This window comes from Megalobrama amblycephala, linkage group LG16, assembly GCF_018812025.1.
Source record: "Megalobrama amblycephala isolate DHTTF-2021 linkage group LG16, ASM1881202v1, whole genome shotgun sequence".
NCBI lineage: Eukaryota > Metazoa > Chordata > Actinopteri > Cypriniformes > Xenocyprididae > Megalobrama > Megalobrama amblycephala.
In genome coordinates, this window is record NC_063059.1 from 24,742,588 (window position 1) to 24,766,971 (window position 24,384).

General features: G+C 37.9%; 1 protein-coding gene across 2 annotated transcripts; it reads left to right on the plus strand.

The window, feature by feature from the left end:
• Positions 1 to 212: 212 nt before the first annotated feature.
• pak4 (p21 protein (Cdc42/Rac)-activated kinase 4) lies at positions 213 to 23,829 on the plus strand. 2 transcript variants are annotated; one of them, XM_048160904.1, is made up of 11 exons: positions 2,575 to 2,908; positions 3,279 to 3,347; positions 13,496 to 13,717; positions 13,963 to 14,177; positions 14,273 to 14,705; positions 15,017 to 15,466; positions 15,613 to 15,746; positions 18,719 to 18,845; positions 20,190 to 20,315; positions 20,403 to 20,537; positions 20,661 to 23,829. In XM_048160904.1, exons 3-11 carry the CDS (start codon positions 13,517 to 13,519, stop codon positions 20,814 to 20,816), a joined length of 1,977 nt encoding a protein of 658 aa, XP_048016861.1. In that variant the 5' UTR covers positions 2,575 to 2,908; positions 3,279 to 3,347; positions 13,496 to 13,516; the 3' UTR covers positions 20,817 to 23,829. The 2 variants fall into 2 exon arrangements, with proteins under 2 accessions (XP_048016860.1, XP_048016861.1); XM_048160903.1 differs by lacking the exons at positions 2,575 to 2,908; positions 3,279 to 3,347 and adding an exon at positions 213 to 860.
• The last annotated feature ends 555 nt before the right edge of the window (positions 23,830 to 24,384 follow it).

Below are 24,384 nucleotides of genomic sequence, written 5' to 3' on the forward strand. Positions count from 1 at the left end.
TGGTCAAGATATTTGAAAATCTGGAAACTGAGGGTGCAAAAAAATCTAAAATATTGAGAAAATCGCCTTTAAAGCAATGCATATCCACTCACAAAAATACATTTTTGATACATTTTTGGTAGGAAATTTACAAAATATCTTCATGGAACATGATCTTTACTTAATATCCTAGTGGTTTTTGGCATAAAACAAAAATAGATCATTTTAACCCATACAATGTATTGTTTGCTATTGCTACAAATACACCCGTGCGACTTATGACTGGTTTTGTGGTCCAGGGTCACATTTGTTCTTCACTTTCAAAGAATGACATTGCAACATCAAAAAGGACAGATAATGGATATCTTCAGAAAAGCTGTGTAGATAACACCATAAGCATGAGGTGTCACAATTAGTGTTTCTATGTGGATTTAATACACTTGTGTACTAATATTGCTTGGAAAATAAGATAATAATCTTCATTTATCATATTTAATTATTGGATTACTCTTATTGTGCACTTTTTGACCGTAAATATTTTGATTTCTTGTTAATTTCATAATTATTACACTTACAATCAGAGCAGGCTTTTTTTATTAACAAAACAAAGTAATATAAATTACACATACATGAAAATGATCTACTGAAGTGTGACATGATTGCGGTCGCTGTGAGCGCGGCATGCTGGGGCCAGCGCGCAACGGTCAGTTCCCCGGATGAAGCTTCAGCGTGAATATGGCGCAGAGAGCACGAGCAGCGCGCTCGCGAGGGTTTCTGTGAGACTGATACGCGCACTTAGCCCGCTTAAGCTAACTTTACACTAAAGAAACTTCACCGACCATATGAAGTTTATTTTTCAGCGAACACTCTTCTCACTACAGGTAGGACTTTTTAAACGTGATCTGTGTTACAAACGCGAGTTGTTTGTGTGCCATCGCAGTTTGTTTTGTGTGTCAGCCTGTAGTTTCGGTGAGTTTTGTTCGTCGTGCTAATTTAGCTAATTCCTCACTGCTAGCAGTGTAGCTTGGTGTCAAAACATTCATTTAAGTCACAAAAGATACTAACTGGAAAGTAACTGTGTTTCTAATGCCACTGAAGCGTGTATCTGTGTTTATAGTTTTAGATTGAGAATGATTTACAGTAGTTTGCAAATATTGCCATCATTCCAGTCCTTCTTTTCACCCAAGACTCGGACCAAGAGATAGATTTGTGAGCTGCTCCTGAAATGCTATCTGGAAAGGAATGAATTATTCGTTATATCGGTGTCAGAAGGCGCCTATAACTACTTGAAAGTTTGACTGAAGTGTTACTGGTGGAGTTAATAGAGCAGCTAGTGACATAATACAGTAATTAAATAACACAAATGATTCAAATGAATTAGACTTGCTTGTTAATCCCTGAAATAGAGCGATTTTTTTCACGTGTCTGATTGGAAAGTGTGATGCTGACACTGTCCATACAGTAACTAAGCTATTTGTTTGTTTTTACATAAAATATCATATGATTACTGTCAAAGTGTACAGTACATTTATCACCCACCGTTTCTTCCGTATGTAAATTAAAGCAAATTGTGAATATCGAGTCATGTAATGTTTGGTATCGATGGTTTTGAGTGGGGAGTGTATGGCTGCACCTGTAGTATCGTTTCTGGGATGCTTTTCTCAAAAGCACCGTGGTGAGCCAAGTTGATTCTAGAGACCTTTGGTGGTAATGGTTCTGGTTGATTTAGTCTTATGTATCGCATCATGAGAGTAATTGTTTACATCGTTTAAAAGAGAACTTAATTTTCTAAGTGGTGTAAAGCAATTGTTAAATCATTCATCAACATATTCAGAGCAAGTCGGCTTGTTTGACCTTATTATTTTTTAATGTAACAGTTTAGACAAAATAAAACCTGATAATTTTGCGCTTGTTTTTTTTATTTTGTATCATGTCAGGCTTTTATAGACCATATAGTATGATATAGTCATAATATAAAGCTCTCACACCTAAATAAATAAATAATATTCAGAGGCCCAAACTGAGAAAAAACATGCAATTTGGTGCAGATGTTATTTATATCTCCGAAACGATGAATTCTGATAGCTTCCCTTGTAACATAATAGTTAATGAAGTCTTTATAACTGTACAGCAGACTGTGTATAAAATGCATATGAACCCATACTGAAGCTCTACATTTAAAATGTATGTCAAATAGAATGGAATGAATGTGTATATATATATATATATATATATATATATATATATATATATATATATATATATATATATATATATATATATATATATAACAAACTGTATGAGGTGAATCCAGTAATAAATCAAGGAATTGATTTATTGATTTATGCATGAACATGTTGTGTATACACGATGTCCTATTGGTCATTTAAGACTCGCTCATTCATAGTGAAGAGTCTTGAGAAACTGGTTTGTGACTTGAGTAAGAATTTCTTAAGTGTAAAACATATTTTAATAGAATGTCTATTTTTAAATGATATTAGACAATGTTTTTAATTCAGAAAATATATTAATGGACATTTTTAAAATCATCTCTCCTGGAAGAATTTTTATCACAAATTAAATTGAAAGATTCTTTGACATTTATCATTGCCAGGGGCGTAGCAACCGGGGGGGACGGGGGGGACACGTCCCCCGCACTTTTAGAAACTGGTGATTCTGACCCCTGCTATTTTTTTGGATCCAGCGTGAATATTTCCGGCACCGGCAGTGTTCTCTGATTTGTTACTTAGATTTGAGTGAACTAACATTCAGCCAATCACAGAGCGAATCATCTCTTGGGCGCGTCTGCTATGAGCTTCAAATCTCTTGTTGGTGTTGTGAGTTTTCGTTCGTTCATTCGCCGTCTGGGATAAAATGCACCCCAGAAAAAAAGCAAAGGACGATTACATCCTTTTTTCAAACACACACTGTAAGTATGTTACAGTATGTCGTGATGACACGAATCACGCGATAAAGTTTTCATGTTATGATTTAAACTACTGTAACGTCAAAAGACAACAGAACCTGTATGGACCTCGTCACGTCGCGCCGGATTCAGTGTGTTAAATGCTCTCCTACTTGTTGCTTTGTATAAAAGCGTCTGCTAAATGAGACGTAACAAATTATTGGTTTCTGCTGTCTTTTGTTGCCTACGTGCTGCTCGCGGAGTAGAATTATCCTTTCACAATAAATCAAATTTGTTTTGCACCGAATATCTTAAAATACTTTATCAAATTTAAAATATATATTTTTTTATACTTTATGTAAATATTCTACTTTATGTCCTAACTGGTCTGTAGGAAAGGCAGGCTGTGACGTCACTGACAGAGAGAGGGGACAGTTGCTCAACCTCTCCAGAATGTGTACAGGTGAGATTTGTATAAAAAAAAGCAGATTGACTATTTTAAGGCAGTGTTTTCTTAATTGGAACTGTTTGCCAATATTTTAAGGAATTACACATCAATTTAATTCCTTAAAACAAAAGATCAACCATCAATCACCTTTATTTATATAGTGCTTTTAATAATACAGATTGTGTCAAAGCACTGAACAGTATCAAATAGGAGAATAGAGTAATTTATAATGACAAGATTAAACACTGAATTTCCAGTTTAAGGCATTTTATTATTGAATGCAGAGAATATTTTAAATATCATAAAATATCTTTATCTAAATAAAGTATAGATGGTCTCTAGGGCTGTAACGATATGCGATATAAAACCGAAATCGCGATACGCAGGTCCACGAACCTGTATCGCGATGTGAGAAGGCAGAATCGCGACACACCCCTTCCAACTCCCAGAGTTATCCTGTCTCAATCAGCTCTCTAGTTCAGTAAGTGTTTCGCGCACACATTGAATCTTGCAAGCAGGTTTAAACGTTTCTCATGTCAGTCTCTTGCATGGTCGCGTGAGAAAAGTCGTGGCTTTCTTTCACCGCAGTGCCACAGCAACAGCTGTGCTCACAGAAAAGCAAAAGACGCTTGCGATGCTTTGCTTTAAGAAGTTCTGTGGGGCCGTTCACATATTGCGTCTTTTCCGCGTGCAAGTCCGTTATTATTTTCAAATGTAGCCGCGTGGCAGGCGTGCTCATAATGGGATCAACGCGGTCGCGACGCGCATGCAATTCTCAACTTCTCAGAATGCCGCAAGCGCACCGCAGGTCGTGTGACAAGAATCAACCGATCAGCTATGGCCTTTCCGTAACAAAACATCAAAAGCTCAGCCGAACAGCTGATCATAGCTGTACATGGTGGTTTTTATATCTTATCTCCATCAATATATCTCGTAGTAGAACTAATGCAAGGGCTAGAAATCATTTATCCTTTGCAGAAACATCCTGTTCCTCTTGGAGAGCTCAGTTCATGGTTGCATAGCAACGACCGACGCCACGGGAGCGCGAGCGCTTTGGGAAGAAGGAGAAGCGGTGCGGCCGCGCCTTCCACGCGTTTTTAGACGCGATATGTAAACGTCTAAGTTCATGTTAAATTTAACATTTTTTTTCAGTGACAGACAGCCCTATTCAACTGTTAATTTGAATACAGAAGGTTTTTATTAAATTTTTATATTTATTTATTTTATTGAAATGTGATCTTGTATGTACAACAAGGAAAATTATTGAAATTTGTTCATGTTTTTTTAATAAATCTTGTTTGAATTTCAGTTTCATTTTGTTCAAAATATCGTGATACGTATCGTATCGTGAACTCCGTATCGAGATACGTACCGTATCGTGACCTGAGCGTATCGTTACACCCTTAATGGTCTCACATTGGTCTCAAAGTCCTGCAGTATTTTTAAATTTTGAGGATGATTTCACAAAAATAGGTTCCTGTAAGCTATCACGGCATGTTCCCAAAATTGCCACTGGGGTGCTGTAAAATGCCAATTGGTATTCTATTTAGAATTTATTATTATGAACATCAGCTTTGTGTCACATCACCATACAGCTGTCCCCCCCACTTTTAAAATGGCTGCTACGCCCCTGATCATTGCTATTATTGTTATTGTTATTTATGTTTTTGTATACTGATTGCTTCTTAAGATTTTTTTATTATTATTGTAAGCAATGTATTTAAATGATATTGTAATGATTTTTTTTTTTTAATACTGTTAATATTGCCAGGAATATAGTCATCGCTGCTAATATGGCATTAAATCATGAATAAATATAAAATGCATATAAATAAGTTGTCATTCACTTTATATCTCCCAATAATACTTTATGTCCTAGTAAGAACATTTTTTAAATGCTTAGTTTTATGATCAAAGCTCTGTAGTTTTTATTGTGGGGGCAGAACATATAATGCATAACATATAATGCATTTCTCTTGAGCCATATCTAACAATATTTTTATGTTCACTGCATAAAAATCATTAAATATTTCACAATAAGTACCACGACCTGAAGGTAGACATTTTACCATTATAAAAGGATTTGACTTGCTAAAAAGTATTAACTTTCAATCACAGGGCAGAAGGCATGTAGTAGATTGTGTACAACAGGTTTTTCAGCAACGTTTTGATTGTGTTGATAATTTGGAGGCCTTAGAAATTCACATATCAAGTATGATAAAGTAGGCTTTATCGGGTAAATTGTGCTCTTCCCTGACTCATAGTTCAAACAGATATCACTTTTAGTTTTGTTTATCTGTGCTTTCATAATTATGTGTGCAGCATGAAATCTAATTGGAATGCTGCCTTTATCTTTGATGGTGAACTACTATAATGAGGGATAAATCACTCTCACATGTTACTCAATAGGTAATGGGGTTGTCATCCAGTATCTCTTGTACCTTTTTCTTACCTTCCTATGTTTTTGTTGGTTGCAGTTTCACTTTCTTTGCTCCTTTACTTGTTTCCAGCAGCTGTGAGTTTGTCCGGATATGTCTGCTTCGAGGAGGTGTGATGGGAGATTCAGTCAGGGGTGCAGTCTGTACCGGGCACTCCAAACATTCTTTAAATACTTCAGTGCCAGACAGGGTCACTCATAATGTGCAATCTCCCATGCTACTGCTTACTTTAGCCCAGCGTTTGACTTTGTCTTTCAAAAGCAGTGTTTAGTATTTCATGTTTATTATTTAATTTAGAAATGAATGAGCAAAAGTGTGGTGTTAAATGTTGTATTCTGCTTATTCGGTACAGCTTTAAACATTCAGTTTACTCATTGTGTTGCTTATCATTGACATTGACTTGATTTTCAAATGAATCTGATTTTATGATACTGACTCTTCTTCTGGCTCGAGAGGCAGTTTTTCAGTTTCTTGGTCTGCCCCATTGAAATTGCTATCTGGACATTACCTTGTCACAAGTGATTGAAGTTTTTTTTTTTTTTTTTTTTTTTTTTTCCCCCGACCAGTACAGATTTTTTCCAATAGGCATTATTGTTCTATTTCTGCTGCTTTGAGACAGTATTACAAAGGTGGTTTTTCAAAGAATATTTTTCTTTTTCTAGTAGTAACTATTCTGGTATTTGACTGAATTATCTCGAGAAAACACATATACATTACCATTCAAAAGATTCCTGTCTTCTGATTTCATGATAGAAGTCTCTTACACTCACCAAGGCTGCATTTATTTGATCAAAAATAGAGCAAAAACAGTAATATTGTGAAAAATTATTACAATTTAAAACAACTTTTTTATTTTGATTTAGAGGTTTGAATCTCCACGTGCCTTACCGCGTAAAAACTATTATATTCCACAGCTCGATTTTAAAATATAATGTATTCACGTCCATTTTAGTGGCCATTATTCCAGTCTTTAGTGTCACAGGACCCTTCAGAAATCATTCTAATATGCTGATTTGCTGCTCAAGAAAAAAAAATGTATTATCAATGTTGAAAACAGTTGTGCTGCTTAATATTTTTATGGAGACGGATTTTTTTTTTTTCTTTTTTTTTGGTCAGATTTCTTAAACAAAAAGTTGAAGAATCAAAAAGTTCAAACAAATAGCATTTTTGAAAAGGAATCTGTTATAACATTATAAAAGTCTTTTACTTTACCTTTTGATCAATTTAATTCTTCCTTGCTGAATAAAAGTATTAAAAAAAAAAAAAAAATGACTGACCTCAAACCTTTGAATGGTTATGTGTGTGTGTATGTATATATAAAATATATTATGCTATCACCAAAACCTTTTAATAACGTATCAGGTAGCAGCCAATAAAGCCGTATCAGTTCCCATCTCACTTTGGCCCTGTTTCCACCTGGTATTAAGATGCGCTTTGGTCGATCGGATCACAGGTGGACGAGGAAGACACATACCCGTTTAGGTATTTTAATCCGTCTCTTTTGTTCACTTTCAACCACTTCTGTCCTGATTTCTTCGAGAGGAGAGTTTAGGGCAGGTAAATGTAATGGTTTTTTCAGATCTTTTGATCTGTATGGACAAAATAAGTTTGTGCAATTTAAATATGAACACGCCCAGAGATAACAGAAAAACATTCAGAGAGCATTAGCTCTCGTTTCTGCTCTGACAGCTGCAAAACCGGCTGAATGCAGTGAGTGTGTGTTAGAAATCAGGAACGGTGGTGAGAGAACATTGTGCTTGGTATGTTTTTCATCTTCAGCCAACAAAGTTTAAATCCTGTCTGGCTAGCGTGCTTTCCATAATTTATGCATCAGTTCTGTAGGTCTTTTAGTGGCTGTTTGAACACATTCAGCAACATGGGCATCTACACTGTGAAAGCAATCCAGTCATATGCCTTTTCAACTACCTCTGGAAGTGGTCGAAAGTGGACAAGCTCAAAAAGTTTTAGACCCTGTTTACACCTGTATTTAGCGTCGTCCACTTGTGATCTGATCGATAGGCCTGTCACGGTAACTACTTTTTGTTGTGCGATATATTGCCCCAGAAATAATTGCAATATGCAATTTTAAGACCATTTTATACCACTGAATATATAATCATACATAACAGCATAATAATGCAAGTAGGCCTACACGCCTTCAAATGACAATGAACTTAACTCTTAAGAATATTTAGATACTGGAATTGAAGCGTCAAAAAATAATAATGTTGAATAAATAAACCTTTGCTAACAAAAACTGCAAAATAACAAGTAGAAAAAAAAGGCACTTATATGGAGATTTTCCATCAACAAGTTTTTCCCTGACCTTATTTTCTCAGTAAAGTAAGGGTGCACGCTTTTGTCAGATGTCCATATGAACAAAGACACAGATTTAGCAGTCGAATATGGCCTGTTGAGGTATCTATTTTTCTTTTCTGCCATGTTTTAGTGCCCCGTCATGCACGAGATGCTGCGAAAGACGTGAGTCCAACATTCAAACAAAGACGTTTCCATGGAAAAATGGCGCAGTGGAATGCAAAAACGCGTTCTCTATGAAAACGAACTAGACACTTGCGACTGCCACGTCCTGTGTGAAACTAGCTGTGAGCGTGCACCATTTTGCGCTGTCATGTTTATATTTGCACCAGTGGATTGCGGAAACTGATTGCATTTTCACTTATTCTTCCAAACTGTCTGTAGTTGTCAGGAAAACTCTATCGACTCGAATAGTGGATATTTCCGCCTGTCGATGTCAGCTCTGTATGAAGGAGCCAACACGATCACATGAGAATGCTTTCGCCTCGGAGAGCTGACGAGATGACAGAGGCAGCACGATCGGCAAAATGTCGGTGACATTTATTTTTGTGTAAACATAATGGGCAATATATCGCGTCACCAAAAACTGGCAAGGTCATGTCCATATATCGTGCGATAAGTCGATATATCAACTATCGCGACAGGCCTACTAATCGCCCAAAACGCATCTTTACACAATTTACACAATAAGGGCCTTTGTTTGAGCTTTTGGGTGTATGTAGAAAGCTTTGCTGTTGTTTTATATGACAGTGGATAAGAGAGTTCAGTTTTACACTGTAGGAAAGCAACAATATTTTCTAATGTTTTAAAGGTCCGTTCTTCGTGATCCCATGTTTCAAACTTTAGTTAGTGTGTAATGTTGTTGTTGTTGTTAGAGTATAAATAAAATCTGTAAAATTTTAAAGCTCAAAGTTCAATGCCAAGATATTTTATTTAACAGAAGTCGCCTACATCGAACGGCCAGTTTGGACTACATCCCTCTACTTCCTTCTTTAATGACGTCACTAAAACAGTTTTTTGACTAACCTCCGCCCACAGGAATACACAAGAGTTGCGTTTGTAGAGTGTGTTTGTCGCCATGTCGTTCGAAACGCTGTTATTTTCATCCCGCAGTCCAATCACCGGGTCTGATTCCGGCTCAAATTGATAGGGTAAAATTAAAGACATGTTTACAATAACACTGAGCGCGTGCATCTTCACGTTATGGTAAGAGGCGTGACTTTTCCGGGCACGGTGCGCTCAGAGCTGTCGAATCACAACACAGGAACCGCTGGCACAATCAGAACTCGTTACGTATTTCTGAAGGAGGGACTTCATAGAACAAGGAAGTCATCAGTCCATTTTTATGACAGTGGAAACAGCGGTATACAGATAAGTAAATTATGTGAAAAATACTGTGTTTTTTTACACACGAAACATGAACACATGTTATATTGCACACTATAAACACAATCAAAGCTTCAAAAAACCACGAAAAACGGGACCTTTAATATTATAGCATTTTCAACATGCTTAGTATTTCTTTTTGGATAGTATTCCATGGATAAAATGATCAAGGATACTCTGTAACCGAGTTGAATCTGTTGTTGTAGCCTGAGCCTCAATGTAAGTTGTTCAGTAGCGCATTACCTAATTACCCATCAGCTGCAAAGTGATGCCACTGTCCAACTTGCACGTGTGTTTCGGGAGTCACTGCACTGAACACTGTACTGTTGTCTTTGGTGAGATGATGTGTAATCTGTTCCATTAGAAAGCCCTCTATCAAGCTCTGACCTGCAGTCAAGTGCACATAAAGACTTTGTGTGTGTAGCACATGCAAAGCATTGTGGGACATTATCACATTGGAGTTAGGCTACTGCTTTTAGTGTTACACAATGACTAAATAACAAATAACAGTTGTTGGCTGACAAGAAAAGCGCTGTTGTTTTTTGTTGCATTATACATGCATTACCTGGAATATTCAAAAGGAGACTCTGTTTTGTTTCTGATGAATGGCCTGTGGATTTTTTTTTTTTTTAAAAGATCCATGTCTATTCAAAGTGACGACTGAGACCACTAGTTATGTGTGCAAAATTAAGTTTTTGTCTGGAAATTTTGGAAACGAAGTTTGTTTGGGGGGAAACTTTGTCTAAACCAAGCAACATTGCATTAGTTTTCTCTTCTTGTTTTAATCACAGCATTTTAGTGGACAGAAGCAGCAGGCTCTGTAAACACTGGGTTGGTCTGATAAGAAGACCTCTAATGACAGAGTTACTAGTTCCAAGGTCAAGCTGTATTTGCAGTGTTCTGTACTGGGCTTGTAAAAACAAACACTGCAGGCCTGTTTCTGCTAAGCTACACGTACAACTTTTGCAAAAATATCTGTTCCCCAACTCTTTAGGCTGTTTTTAGGGGTCAGTGTCTCTGCTTATTAAAAGCCAATCCGCAGAGACAGTCTGCCTGGCCAGGGCCCATCTCGACAGCGTTGACCACAGAGACGTCTTTCTCACTGTTCACCAGTGCATAATGGTATGTGGCTGGAATGCCAGACTCAACCAGGAAGTGTTTGACTGTTCGAGTTTAACTGCTTTACACTTTTTGATGTCAGACACAAAGGCTGATTGATTAGTTTTTTAGTGCTCTTTTGTAAACATTTCAAACCTTTTGTGGGCTGATGTCACTGATGGTCATAGAACAGGAAGTGTTTGTGGAAAAGTGATTCATTTGAACGCATTTGTATTTCTGTATGCGTGTGAAGCAGCTGTAGCTGTAGATCTCTGCTGGAGAACCTGCTCCTGCCACTCATGTTTGATCCTCACCTGTTCCAAATAAACATTCTCACAGGTGCAAGTTAACAGCCTCAGTTTTTCTGTGCTGCATGTAATAGTAAGCTGGGTTTAGCATTCACTTTCTTTTTCCTTAGAATATTGACACTGTATTGAGTGTTGTACATTACAAAGGTTTGCCAGCTCAGTTTTATGCAAATGTTTGTTTTTTTTTTCTTTCTTGACTCACATTTACTTTTGTAACATTATTGTTAAGTCATTTGCTTCATGATTTGTATACTGTTATTATCTCTAGTTAACATGCTACAAGGTTTAAATGGGAGAGATTTTTCAATATAAAAAAATGAATTAACTGCTTGTTCGTATGCTACTGTGTAAGATATTTAATACTTTTATTCAGCAAAGATTGATCAAAAGTGACAGTAAAGACATTTATAATGTTGCAAAAGATTTCTATTTCAAATAAATGCTGTTTGTTTTTTAACTTTCTATTCATCTAAGAATCCTTAAATTACATTTTCCACAAAAATAATCAGTAAAATATATATAAAAAAATTAAGCTTTGCCATCACAGGAATGAATTACATTTTGAAATATATTAAAATAGAAAATGTATTTTAAATTGTAATTTGCTATTTTTTTATCAGAATGGTGATAATAAGAGAATTCTGAATCTATTTCTCAACATAACAGTACGACGAATTATGCTGTGATGCCATCCATGCAACCACAAAGCTGACAATATGCATGTTTCATAGTAAGGTTATTATACTAATAAGTCTGTGGTTCACAGTATTCATTCAGTCATTCATTATTCAGACACCAGTGTCTGAATTTGCTCGCTCATTTTTGTTCCCTGTTTCCTATCAGCATTCACTATCAGGATCTAGCAAGTTCATCATTAGCCACGTTTACATGGACACTTTTTGTTTGTCATTCAATCACAATCATTAGTGTTTACATGAACACTAAATAAAGTGACCGGGTTGATGTGCATGTTTTATGTTACAAGCTTCAAATCGGATTTAATCTTTTGACATGCGCACACTGCAAAAATATACAGAGTTTGCCGCTGTTGTCACATGCTAACCATCTTCATTTTCTTTGTTTCAAAAAGCAGACTTAATATTTATCTATTTCGGGTCCTAATTAGGAGTAGGGTTGTCAAAATTACTGACTTTGTCACCAAGTTGTTAATGAAATTGTAAAAATGTGACGATACCAGTATTTTTCCCTAGCATTTTGAGCGCTGTTGAGCGGATTCTTAAATGCCACTGATTGGCCATTGTGTTCACACACTCAACAGATATGTCTGTGATTGGCTACAATGATTAAAGTTTCAAAAACATGTTTTTGAAAATGTTTTAAAGCAGGCATCTATCAGCAGATATACACCTTGTAGCGTTTCTGTGTAAATCACATTTTTACAATTTCATTTCCAAAGTTGGTAATTTTTAAGCATCATGGCATTGTGAATTAGAAAAGGATAATCCCACCCCTCTTGATTGAAATTTCAACCAGTTTGGGTGTTTTTTTTTTGTTTTTATTCTGATTGAGGTGTTTACATGGAGTATTTTCAGTCGGATTGGACTTTTAAACCGATTGTAATCTGAATACAATGCTCTATGTAAATGCACCTGTTGTGGCCTTAAAAGGCCCCTCAGTGCCAGCTTGCTCCAGGGTACATTTTGGCAACTGGTGCACAGTAAGTAACTATAGCATGAGTGACACATAGCTCTTTTAGCACAGTCCTTTGTGGAAGTAGTTGCTCATCAAAATGTCAAATGAGTTATGACTGCTCATCACTATGTTGTAAACTGATGTTTCCTCTGCAGTGCTTGTGCAGACTGTTTCCGGAAGCTATTTTGAATATTTTCCAGTTCTGCAACTTTTGAGTACTTCACTCGCTCTGAATGTTTTCATTGCCCTCAATGTTGGAAACCAGCACTTCATTAAACATTCACATGGATTCCAAGACTGCTGAAGGTGTGACCTCATGCCCCAGCTGACATCGTCCCAAAAGATCAGGTTACACTTCAAATGCTTCACACTTTTGAAAAATGCCTCTTGCTGCTGCAACGTCCCAGGAAGCAGCTGAGTGTTCCCAGGCTCAGCCTGTCAGGTGTGGGAGGGGGTTTCGGCCCAATCATATCAGAGTCCAGTATTTGGATTTTGGGAGTGTCTTTGATACCCATGGAGAGAATGGGCAGGGCAAATGCAGAGAAAAGGGAAAGCATGGAAAGCTGGACTGCTTTGTTTTGTACTGCATAAAGAGACTTTTGTTGAAATGCTCAGAAAAGGTGAAGTGAGAGCGCTGACATTTTAAATTGAACAGCTGACTGTGTGTCTCTCCCATGTTTTGTGAATGAACAGGGCAAAGTGTTAATTGCTAATAATAAAGCTTGGTTGTGAATTTGATAATTATCTTTGTCAGGGCTTATGAGGTGTGAAACCATCATGTTAATTCAATGCTATTATTATTACAAATGTTCACATCAATGAATAATGTCTTTATTCATTCTCTGATTCATTTCTCTGTTTAATTGCCAATTTCTTCCTGTGTACAGTACACTACTGCTTTTTTAAACAAATATACACTAAAATATTAACAAAAATAATTATTTTTGTCTTTCCCTGCTTCTAGGTCTGATGCTCTGCTGCAGCCATGTTCAGCAAGAAAAAAAAGCAACGTGTCCAGATCTCGGCACCCTCCAACTTTGAGCATCGTGTCCACACTGATTTTGATGAGCAGGAGCAGAAGTTTGTGGGGCTTCCGCGCCAATGGCAGAGCCTCATTGAAGACACGGCAAAGAGGCCCAAACCCTTCATCGACGCCACAGTCATCACTACTGTAGAGCCACGCAAGGTCAGAGAGAGGGAGTTTGCTTGTGTTTGTTGGTTTAGGTTTTGATTTAAGCTTTTCAGTTTTTGTGTTACAATTGTAAAAAAGTATCAAATATTTTGGGAAGTTGTTACTCTGGTTGAGTAAAGTCAGTAATTGTAGTCCAATGCAATAACATTGACTAGCATTTTTCAGGTGTCTATTTCTATTGTCCTTTTCCCTCGTATCTATTCACCATAAATAACTTATAACCTGTTTGTATTGCACAGGCGATCGTGCGGGGTCGTAAGATCGGTGACGATGGCTCTCTCACATGGCTCCTGGATGAGTTTGAGACCATGTCGGTGATCCGCTCAAACTCCTTGCGGAGAGGCAGCCCACCGCCACAGCCACGCAGAGACTCCGGATCATCAGGAGGGGGCCATGAGAATGGAGAACATCCCCAATACAGACATCCTGATCGCTATGGAGACAGCAAAGAGAGGTGCGCAAATGACATCTCTTACTCCAAATTCAATTTTCGGTTTCCAGTGACTACAATGATAATATTGACAGTGAGGCTGTTTTTTGTCTATGTAGGGAAAAACCGCGTCAGGAGCACCCAGGTGCTGACCCAAGACAGTCTCAGCGGCCAGCCCGTTCATCCAGAGAGGACAACCGACCTCACCAGCAGCCTCGCGGTCAGGAGCCCAGCAGACACAAAGAGCCCAACTGGTTAGGAGGCCCAGCCGCGCCGCCCCAGCACAGAGAACGAGACAGAGAGCCACGTGAATATCATGATCAGGTAGTAAGGAGAGAGGGGGCCAACGATAAGAGGCCCAAATCCAGCTACACTGGAAGGGACAGCAGCCCACAGTCACCCCGTGAGAAGAGACCACTGTCTGGGCCAAATATCCGCACCCCTAACCTGCCTGTTACAGAGGGAGTAATAAAGACCGCACAGCAGACTGGCCGACCTTTCAACACATACCCACGTGCCGAAAGTGACTCTGGAAGAAGCCCCAGCGGTCAGGTACATAGAAATCAAATTAAACATACTACTGTGTTTCTAGAATAAGTATGCTGCTTCTATTTTTATTTTTGAAACGATACTATTCACCCGGAGCGAATGAGACGAGTGAGTGAGAGGAGGCAGATGTGTGTCAAACTATCAATTTGCCGTCTGAGAAAAGATAGAGTGAGAACGTGCATCTGGTATTGGTGTATCAATGCTGTAGAAAAGGAGTACTGGAATCATTTCAGATATTTCAGTATCAAAAAATATTGATATCTTTGACAACACTAATGTATATATATTAATTCTCATTTATCCATGTTATGCAGGATTTAAAACCAGCAAAATCTCATGAGCCTTCCCACCACAACGGCCCCTCTACTGGGGCAGTCCGGGGTGGCAGCAGTAAAACTTCTTCTCAGGGGCCGCACAGAGCAGAGCCCCAGCATCATGCCTCACAACCAGCCTTAGGCCCAGAGCCTCCTCACAACCAGCAGATACCCCCAGCACCAAAACCAACAGCCCCGGCTGCACCGCCCCAGCAGACTCGCTCACCTCAGAGGGAGCCACAGCGGGTCTCCCACGAACAGTTCCGTGCTGCTCTACAGATGGTGGTCGACCCCGGGGACCCACGCACTTATCTAGACCACTACATCAAGATCGGGGAAGGTTCCACTGGCATTGTTTGTATCGCTACAGTGAAGACCACAGGCAAGCTGGTGGCTGTGAAGAAGATGGATCTACGAAAACAGCAGCGACGAGAATTGCTGTTTAACGAGGTGAGTGATTTTTCTTCAGTAAACGCTGTTTGTAGAGTGTACATGAAGACATTTTCAAAATTATTATTGCTAGTTGATTTTCCTCCTTTTCTTAGCCACTTAATTAGATTTTTAAATGGAAACTGTCTTTGTTTCCTGTTTCTAAGGTGGTGATCATGCGGGACTATCACCATGAGAACGTGGTGGAGATGTACAACAGTTACTTAGTGGGCGATGAACTCTGGGTTGTCATGGAGTTCCTTGAGGGTGGAGCTTTGACTGACATCGTCACACATACCAGGCAAGTATTCCTCAGAAGTCCAATCACTAATTGTTTTTCAGTTATGCACTTAACCACATGTACTTTCAGATTCTGTTTAAAATAATTGGTAACACTCTACAATAAGGTCTCATACATTAACATTAGTTAATATATTAACTAAGATGAACTAACAACGAGCAATACATTTGCTAGTGTTTATTAATCTTTGCTAATGTAAGTTAATAACAATACTGTCATTTATTGTTTGTTCTTGTTAGTTCACAGTGCATTAACCAACATTTGATTTTAATAATTAACATTAACTAAGATTAATAAATGCTACAGAAGTATTGTTCATTCTGTCCATTTTAACTAAAGTAGTTAAAGGTGGGGTAAGTTGTTTTTCAAAAATGCTGTTGGACATTGTTGATATTTGAAATCAACCCAAACAAACCCACCCCTCTCTTCATTGCTCTGCCTCCAGAACTCACCCTCCAATCCTAACCACCCTGCTCTGAGTCAGTCGAACCCCGATCGCTGCTGGCAGGCGAGGCGAGAGCACTAACAATGACGTTAAACACTGCATTCTCTAGCGGTCGTCAGTGCGCAGTGGTTTACCAGCACAACTCTCACTAGCTGGCCACTGTTACACACGCGAGTGGATGTCTGTTTATCACAGCTGCACAAAAATTACAGCACCGCAGCACCAGACAATCAATGACACTCGCGTGTGAAGCGGAATCAAAGCAACCTCCGCATCTGTTTTCAGGCCTTCCCGCTTAGCGCTCTCCAGCGCTGGAAAGCTTTTCTAATATTAACGTGGGTCCTAAAGCGCTTCCAGTGATATTCTTTTGAGCTCTTTTGTATTGTCTCATCAAATCTCTTTCTGCAAATTTTTTGTTTGTTGTGTTGTTGGCCCGACTAACTTCCAAACAGTGTTTTTGAATACTACTTACCCCACCTTTTAAAGGGTTACTTCAGGATTTAGCATTAAGCTTTGTATTAGTAGAATACCACTAGTATTTTCGAATTACCGTGCTTTCCCCCTTCATATCAGCCCAAGATGAGAGATTTATGCATTTTTATTCTGTAAAAAAGCCTCCGATGATGCAAAAATCGTCATTTTGCGTCATCTGATGCTTTTTTGGCCAGAGGCTTAAAACTACAGCCAGTAATAGCAGGTAGTTCCGCGTTTTTTCACCACGCCCATACATATGCGCGTTTGAGGTTACTCACGGACATAGATCAAAGATTTTATCAAAAGTGGGTGTCAGTTATATTTTTAAGCTTAACATATTTTGTTATAGTCTGCACTACATCAGTGGTTCATCTCGCAAATGTATCGGTCTCTGCAGTCATCTCAACCAATACAGCAACAGGCTTTTGTGGTAACGTTAGCATAAATAGATAAATAGACTAACTCAGTTTTACAGAACAGTGGCTTTACTTTGATAACAGTCAACTTATATGCAACTTATATGTAATTGTCTATCTAACGTTACTTTGCTAAGTTTGCAGTTTTACTGCTACCTACAACACTACATATAGGCTACTGTGTTATCAGTCTAGTATCAGCGAGTCTTACCTCTAGGCGAATATGCTTAGTACCAGATGCCCAGGCTGTTCGTCCTCTGGGAAAGTGAATATCGATGGTATCACAGTGTCCTTCAGAATGGTTCTCTTCATTGCAAGGATATTTGGTTCGTAGTCCTCGTGCTTGAAATGGAGACTACATATTCTGCGGTTTTTTAGGTTTTCTATAACGGTGTCATCTCCAAACTTCGGGTGTTTGATGGCCCGCAGCCACACTGTTTACATCGCTCCAAATCTTTAACTTAATCGGAAAATGATGGAAACTTACTTGTCCTTTCCTGGTTTTGGGTGTACATCCAGGTACAAAGCAATTTAGCACCATTTCGCTGTAAATGTATGAACTAACTCACGATTTATAGAATTAATATGTAACAAAGCAAGCCTAGTTGTTTGAATTTGTAACCGATAGGCGTGGTTTGGGCGTGGCCTCGCAAGGGCAGCAAAACAAGTGCATTCTGGGAGTTGTTGTCTTTCATCCACATTAGTCAAAAATACATTTTCTGCCTTTTCTCAGTCTAGAAAGCTCCAAATTCAAAAATAATTTCACATTTCTACTACATAAATGACCAATTTTAAATACACATTCATCTTTCCAGGGGTGAAGTACCCCTTTAAAGCTGCTGTCCGCGATTTTTGGCCCTCTAGCGGTTAATAAACAGAACTGCACGCGTCTTGCAGAGGAACATTCTAGCCGGAACTACTTTTCTCCGTGTATGTCTATGGCGAGTCACACAGTTACTGTGATACTCTGCGGCGAATCCTACCAGTCCAGTCTGAAATAGTCTGAATATAAACACTTATTACCATAAGTGTACCATAATGATTCAGGATAAGACAAAAACACGGTTTGGAAAATGGATTCATGTTGTAAATTTTTAACACAGTGTATAAATAATGTTAACTAATGAAACCTTATTGTGAAGTGGTACCAAATAATTCATGGTTCTATTAGTTTTTAATGTCTTTGCTTTTTTATTCTATTTTGCTGTATTTTCAGATTGTTTAAAATAATTGTTGTATTTTCAACTTTGCTTTTATTTATTTTTTTAATAAATTGCCTTATTTTATTGCATCATGTCTATTAAGCCACCAAAATGAAAATATGGAAAAGTAAGAGAAATACCACAAATATTTAGGAAATAAATCACTCTGTTGTCTTTGCGACAGAAAAACATTTAAATATATTATACATTTTTGAATAAAGCTATTATAATGCATTTCATATTTGATTACAAATTTTATATGCACAGTTTTAACCCATTCACCCATTACTGAGCAAAAGTGCAGTACCACTAGGTGGCAGGGTATCACAGCAGTCCAGTGTGGCATGCCATTCAGCCTGTATGTGATCATTTTATCGGCTTTAAAGATTTCATTCAATGTCTAACATTTCAGTTATGTTGTTTGACTGTTTTCAGGATGAATGAGGAGCAGATCGCCACTGTTTGTCTGTCAGTTCTGAAAGCGCTTTCGGTCCTTCACTCCCAGGGAGTCATTCACAGAGACATTAAGAGTGATTCTATTCTTCTCACCCATGATGGCAGGGTAAGTCCCTCACTGCTCTTCAATAAAAAAGTCTTCTTCAACTATGTCAGATGATAACCAGTTCTTTGGCCCTACTGTCTGCAGTAGGGTAGATGAGCTGAAGCCTTACGTGACATGTTTTGACTTGTGTTATGATATCAGAAAACTGCCCTACTTTCTGTCATTGTGGTGGTGTTTTCTGAGAACCTCAGTGTTGATGCTTAAACAGGTTTTTGACCGAGCTGTTCTTTTGTGTTCTAAGACCAGCATGTCTCTTCTTGTGATGAACAGATGATCTGAATGTGCCATTAAGTCAGGAGTGAACAAAATCAGAATTAAATTGTTGACCAAGTACAAACACCTCAAGAACATTACCATCATTTATTTATTTAAGAGACCTCAAACAGCTACATTTTTGTAGCTTCATGCTTGTCAATGCATTCACAGAATAATATTTCTGCAATTTCCGGCCATGATACCAAACCCAGATCTTCCTTTTGATGGTTCTGAAATAGTGGTTTGTTAAGCAGGGTCTATGTTTCATTGTGTCTGTGGTTAAAATAGGCGGAAGTTCTTAAAGCCACCCTCAGCTGTTTCTCGGCAGTGGCTGATTGTCTATGTATGTGTGTTTGACCTTACATGTTTCATTTCCTCTTGCATGTGTCTGACTCTGCTTCTCATGCAGTATACCAGAGGGCATAACTTCTAGCATAGTTAGTCAAGCAAGTATTGCAGAAGCTTTCACAGAAAATTTTAAAAGCTTCTTTAAAGATACATTAAGCAATTATTTGTGACGCAAACGGGGCTTTTTTCACTTTCACATGCTCATTTGAGGTGTAATATTTCATGTAACAGTGAATTTTTTAGAGCATATGATGGGAATTAAAATTAAGCCACCGATGGATGATTATTCACACATTTATAAATATGATATTATATGTATGCACTAAGAAAATGAAACATACTTTGGCACACAAATTATAGTAAAATGTAAATAAATAAGCTCTGACTCAATTCGATAGTGATCTGACCGATGGCTGCTTTCAAACTCTCGTATGCGTACTTGCGCTTGTGTACTAGCTCTGCAAGCAAATTGTGTAGTTTTTGTTGTAGTATCAATTGACGTGGAGAATCATACAATTTCATGTTATTGGTGGACGACTGACATGTGTTGATTACTGTTGCCATGACACCAACAAGTTTTGCTCAGACACTTAAAAAGAGGAATAAGCTGCAAATGCATAAAAATAATAATGCAGTCCCAACCCAATGAAGAAGCAAGCCAAAATAGAAACTTCTATTTATTTTGTCAAGTAATATAACTTCCTCTTTTTCTTTTGGTTTTATCCCTGTTCTCATTTGCAGGTGAAGCTGTCAGACTTTGGCTTTTGTGCCCAGGTCTCTAAAGAGGTGCAGCGCAGGAAGTCTCTTGTAGGAACGCCCTATTGGATGGCCCCTGAGCTCATCTCAAGACTCCCATATGGACCAGAGGCAAGTCCCAGTCCCCTTTACTTTTCATATTATGTTGCATTACTGCTGACAGCACCGCAGCTTATACAAACAAAACTGTTTCCACAGGTGGATATTTGGTCACTTGGCATTATGGTGATTGAAATGGTGGATGGAGAGCCGCCATACTTCAATGAGCCTCCTCTCAAGGCTATGAAGATGATCCGAGACAATTTGCCACCCAAGCTTAAAAACCTCCACAAGGTAGACCTGTAACCTCTTGCTTAACCATGAAGGAGAAAAACACATTAATGTTTAAACCAGTGTGAACTGACCCGATTAAGCGCGTCCGGCTCTTCCGCTTACAATGTTGTTCTGTATCTATAGGTCTCGCCGCTTCTCAAGGGATTCTTGGACAGGATGCTTGTGCGAGATCCTGCCCAGAGGGCCACAGCTCAAGAGTTGCTAAAGCATCCCTTCCTGAGTAAAGCAGGCCCTCCCTCTTGCATTGTTCCCCTCATGAGACAAAACCGCATGAGATGAGAAGAGAAATCGGGGCGGGATCTGTCAGGCCCTCTACTGAGCTCAAAGCAAAGACCCAGATGCACACTTTAAACATCTGAAATGATTGTACAGGTCAAGAATTTTTGGAGAAAAGGCCATTGATTCTATGAACCTTGAGAGGCCTTTTTGAAACAAACATTTTTACCACTGTTTTTATTACACTAATAGAATACACCACATTTGGTGACATGAAATAGACATGATTAGATCCTTCACAGTGTTCTGCTTGAAGAGGTTTTCCTCTCTGGCTAATTCAGAAACACCAGAACATGTGTTCTCAGTGGTTTTGTGCTTGACCTCTAAGACTGCTTTTGTGTGAACTGAGTTAAGGAGGTTTAGACAGTATGAAAATGAACCACTTGGAGATTCTAATCTGCCCTCAATGTAAAGCAACAATTTGATGGATTTGTTCCAAACCTCAAGCTTTTTTTTTCCTGCACTTCATCTTTTGCACCAGGACCACACTACTCATTAATCCATCTAAACAGGAAAACAACTACTGAAGAAAACCTTTTACTTTATATAAAAAAAAAAAAAAAAATAAAAAAAAAAAACTCTAGGCTCCTGTTACAACACTAAGCAATGGTAAACACTGGAGGTGTTTTGTTTCAGACCGTTTTTAATTTTGTTTTAATGAACGTAGAGAGCTATATCGGTTTTGTTTTCCTATTGTGTTTTGAGTGACAGTGTGATAGTTTAAAACACTGTTCTGAGATTGAGCTGCACTCCAATATGAAGCTTCCTCCTTTTCCGATTCATTCTTCCACTTTTTTAATATAATAAAGGGGAGGGGGGGAAGGGTTAGGTGTCAGGTTTTTTCCTCTTCCGAAACTTTCACCACTGCGCCGCGCCACATTAGCTGAGGAGATCAAGTTGTTTTTTCAATGTAGGGCAGTCTGCAGGAGAATGTCCTTTCATGTGCGCTTAAATCCTCCTGTTAAGTAGCTTAAATCTTTGAAGAATCGCGGCCTTGTTGGAGAGATGTTGGACTATACAGATGTATAGCTGAGGGTTATGTATGCTCTACTTTATGAGAGCTTGTTCAAAGGAAGTGGACCCTGTAGATCGCGCTTGATCCCACACACTAAATTCATTTACACTACTGCTCTTGGTTATAAGAGCACCATGACATGTTCAAGGATTTTAGAGAAGAGTAATGAAACAACCAAAGATGGTTTGAAATACTGGAGGTTTATAATACCAGTTAGTCCAAACATATTCCAAGCACACTACAACAACATTGCATTAAAGGGATAGTTCACCCAAAAATAAAAATTGTCATTTATTCACCTTTATGACCTGCAATTTTGTTTTGGAGCGTATCAACAAAAAAACAAACAAAAAATTTTTTTATGTTCCACAAATGAAAGTAAGTCATACAGGTTTGGAACGACATGACAGAATTTTCATTTTTTTGGGGGGTGAACTATCCCTTTAAGACTGTATCTTTTTTGCTTAGTCACAAAGATCCAGGACCAAAGTGGTTGAAACACTGACAAAAAAAAACCTGAAAGGCGTTTAAAAATGTATATTTGTTGTAGTGACTCGACATGAATACAAGCTGAATCACTAAAGAGAATCGAGTGAATGCACATTTGTGTGAAGATCAAGGTCACAGTTACATTTGGTAATTCACAAATTGTTTGAAGATAAATTATAGACATTAATCGTAGACTGAAGCGGTAGCTAATGTATATATTGAGTTTTTCTAAAAAATAAAAAAAAATCCTTTTCTTTTGCTGATGGCCTAAACTGTAACACAGCAACCATAACTCTAATTGTAGATGTGAAGGTATGAGAAAATTAATGACAGTTATTGACAGACATAATTAATATAAAAAACAATTAGAATTTTTTTTTTTTTTTTTTTCCCACCAGTAAAAGTTTTTAATGACATTTCTTTACACGCTGGGCTGTGTTACTTTTTCAGAAGGTGAAACAAAATGATGACAATCAGGCATTGGAGCAAAGTATGTACACTAGCATTTAAATGTAAATTCAGAGAGTAGGCTTTTGTTTATCTGTGAAATATTGCAGTGCACTGAAGCAACAGATGAGTTTAGCATTCCTACAAACAAAGAAAAAATGCCTTAATGCATTGAATATCTTTAATGCAGAACTGAAAATGAACACATTGCGTTTGGGCAGTGGACTCTCCACCATTGCTTTGTGACCAGCCACACATTCATTTGTGTTTATATATATTTTGATAAACCTGCAAAGTAAAAGATACCTCCTTTGACCACAAGCCTTATTTGATAGGATTGTGTGAATGGAAAATGCTGTACTATGAGCAAAAAGGCATAATGCTTGATTGTCTCAAAAGATTGATCCAGTGAACTTGTTGAATGGCTCCCAGAAATTACTTCTGTTTTCTGATGCATTCGCAGGGAGCATGATCTCTTGTGTGGTAAGGTAATTGCTTTTTTTTTTTTTTGTGTTACATTTCTGATTTTGTTCCTCAATTGGTGCTCGCAAACAGTACTGCAAATGCTCTATGGAAGGGTACATTGTATTATCACTTTGTCTCTATCTCAGATTGTCGCTGCATTAAAAACTAATGGATTGGCCATATTCTGCTGACGACTTATTTTAAGCCTAATAGGTTTCTAATTAATCTTGCACTGCTTTTTTGATTTTGATTTTTTTTTCAACATGTAGATAGTTTTTAAGAAACATTGTTTTGAAGGTGAAATAGAAGCATGAACTGTGTTCTCACTGGCATTCTTGATGTTGCCCCATACCTGACGGACTTACTTTGGACTAATGTGTTAGAATTATCTTCACCTTCATCCTTTTGGAACTGCTACTGACAGGCCTGCATTTTTGTGACATGTAAAATGGTTCATTCTGGTTCTGTTGTTTTCTCTTTATTGTCATTTTTGGTGGTCAACCAATGTCAGAGTTTCCTTTAAAACGTGAATTTTTACTGGTGGTAAAATGAACTTTAAACTGATTTTTTTTTCTTCCAAATACAGCTTTTAAACAACAACTATCGGCTCTTTCATTTCACTCAAATGTGGTAGTATGATTTTGCTGAGTGTTTGGTTTTTGATTTCACTCATGAGATGAACAGAACTGTCATTTTTCTGCAGGATATGTCATAATCATGTTGGGTCATTGAGCATACATATGTTTCTATGTGGTAATTATCTAGAAGATGGTGTTAACTGGGAAAATACTGTCAATGAACGTCATTATAACATTACTATGATAACATCATTTTTGTGTTTCAAGATTATATATGCTGATACGTCAGTGAGATGATGTCAAAACAATATGAATGTAATATCAAAAACGTTTGAACGCGCCCAGTAGGGCAGTCAGCTCACAAGCTTTTGAGATAATGTCCCAAAAAATGTTAGCTTTTTAGCGATTTATCAACACTTTTTTTATCACTTCTGTATTCTGACTTTAAGCTAAATGGGGAAGCGGGTGCTTTAGGTGTGGTCGTGAAAATATTTGTATAAATAATGCAACCACAATGCCTTTTTCTACGAATGGCTTTCGGTTTCCAGAATATGACGGCCAAAGTGGGCGGTCCATT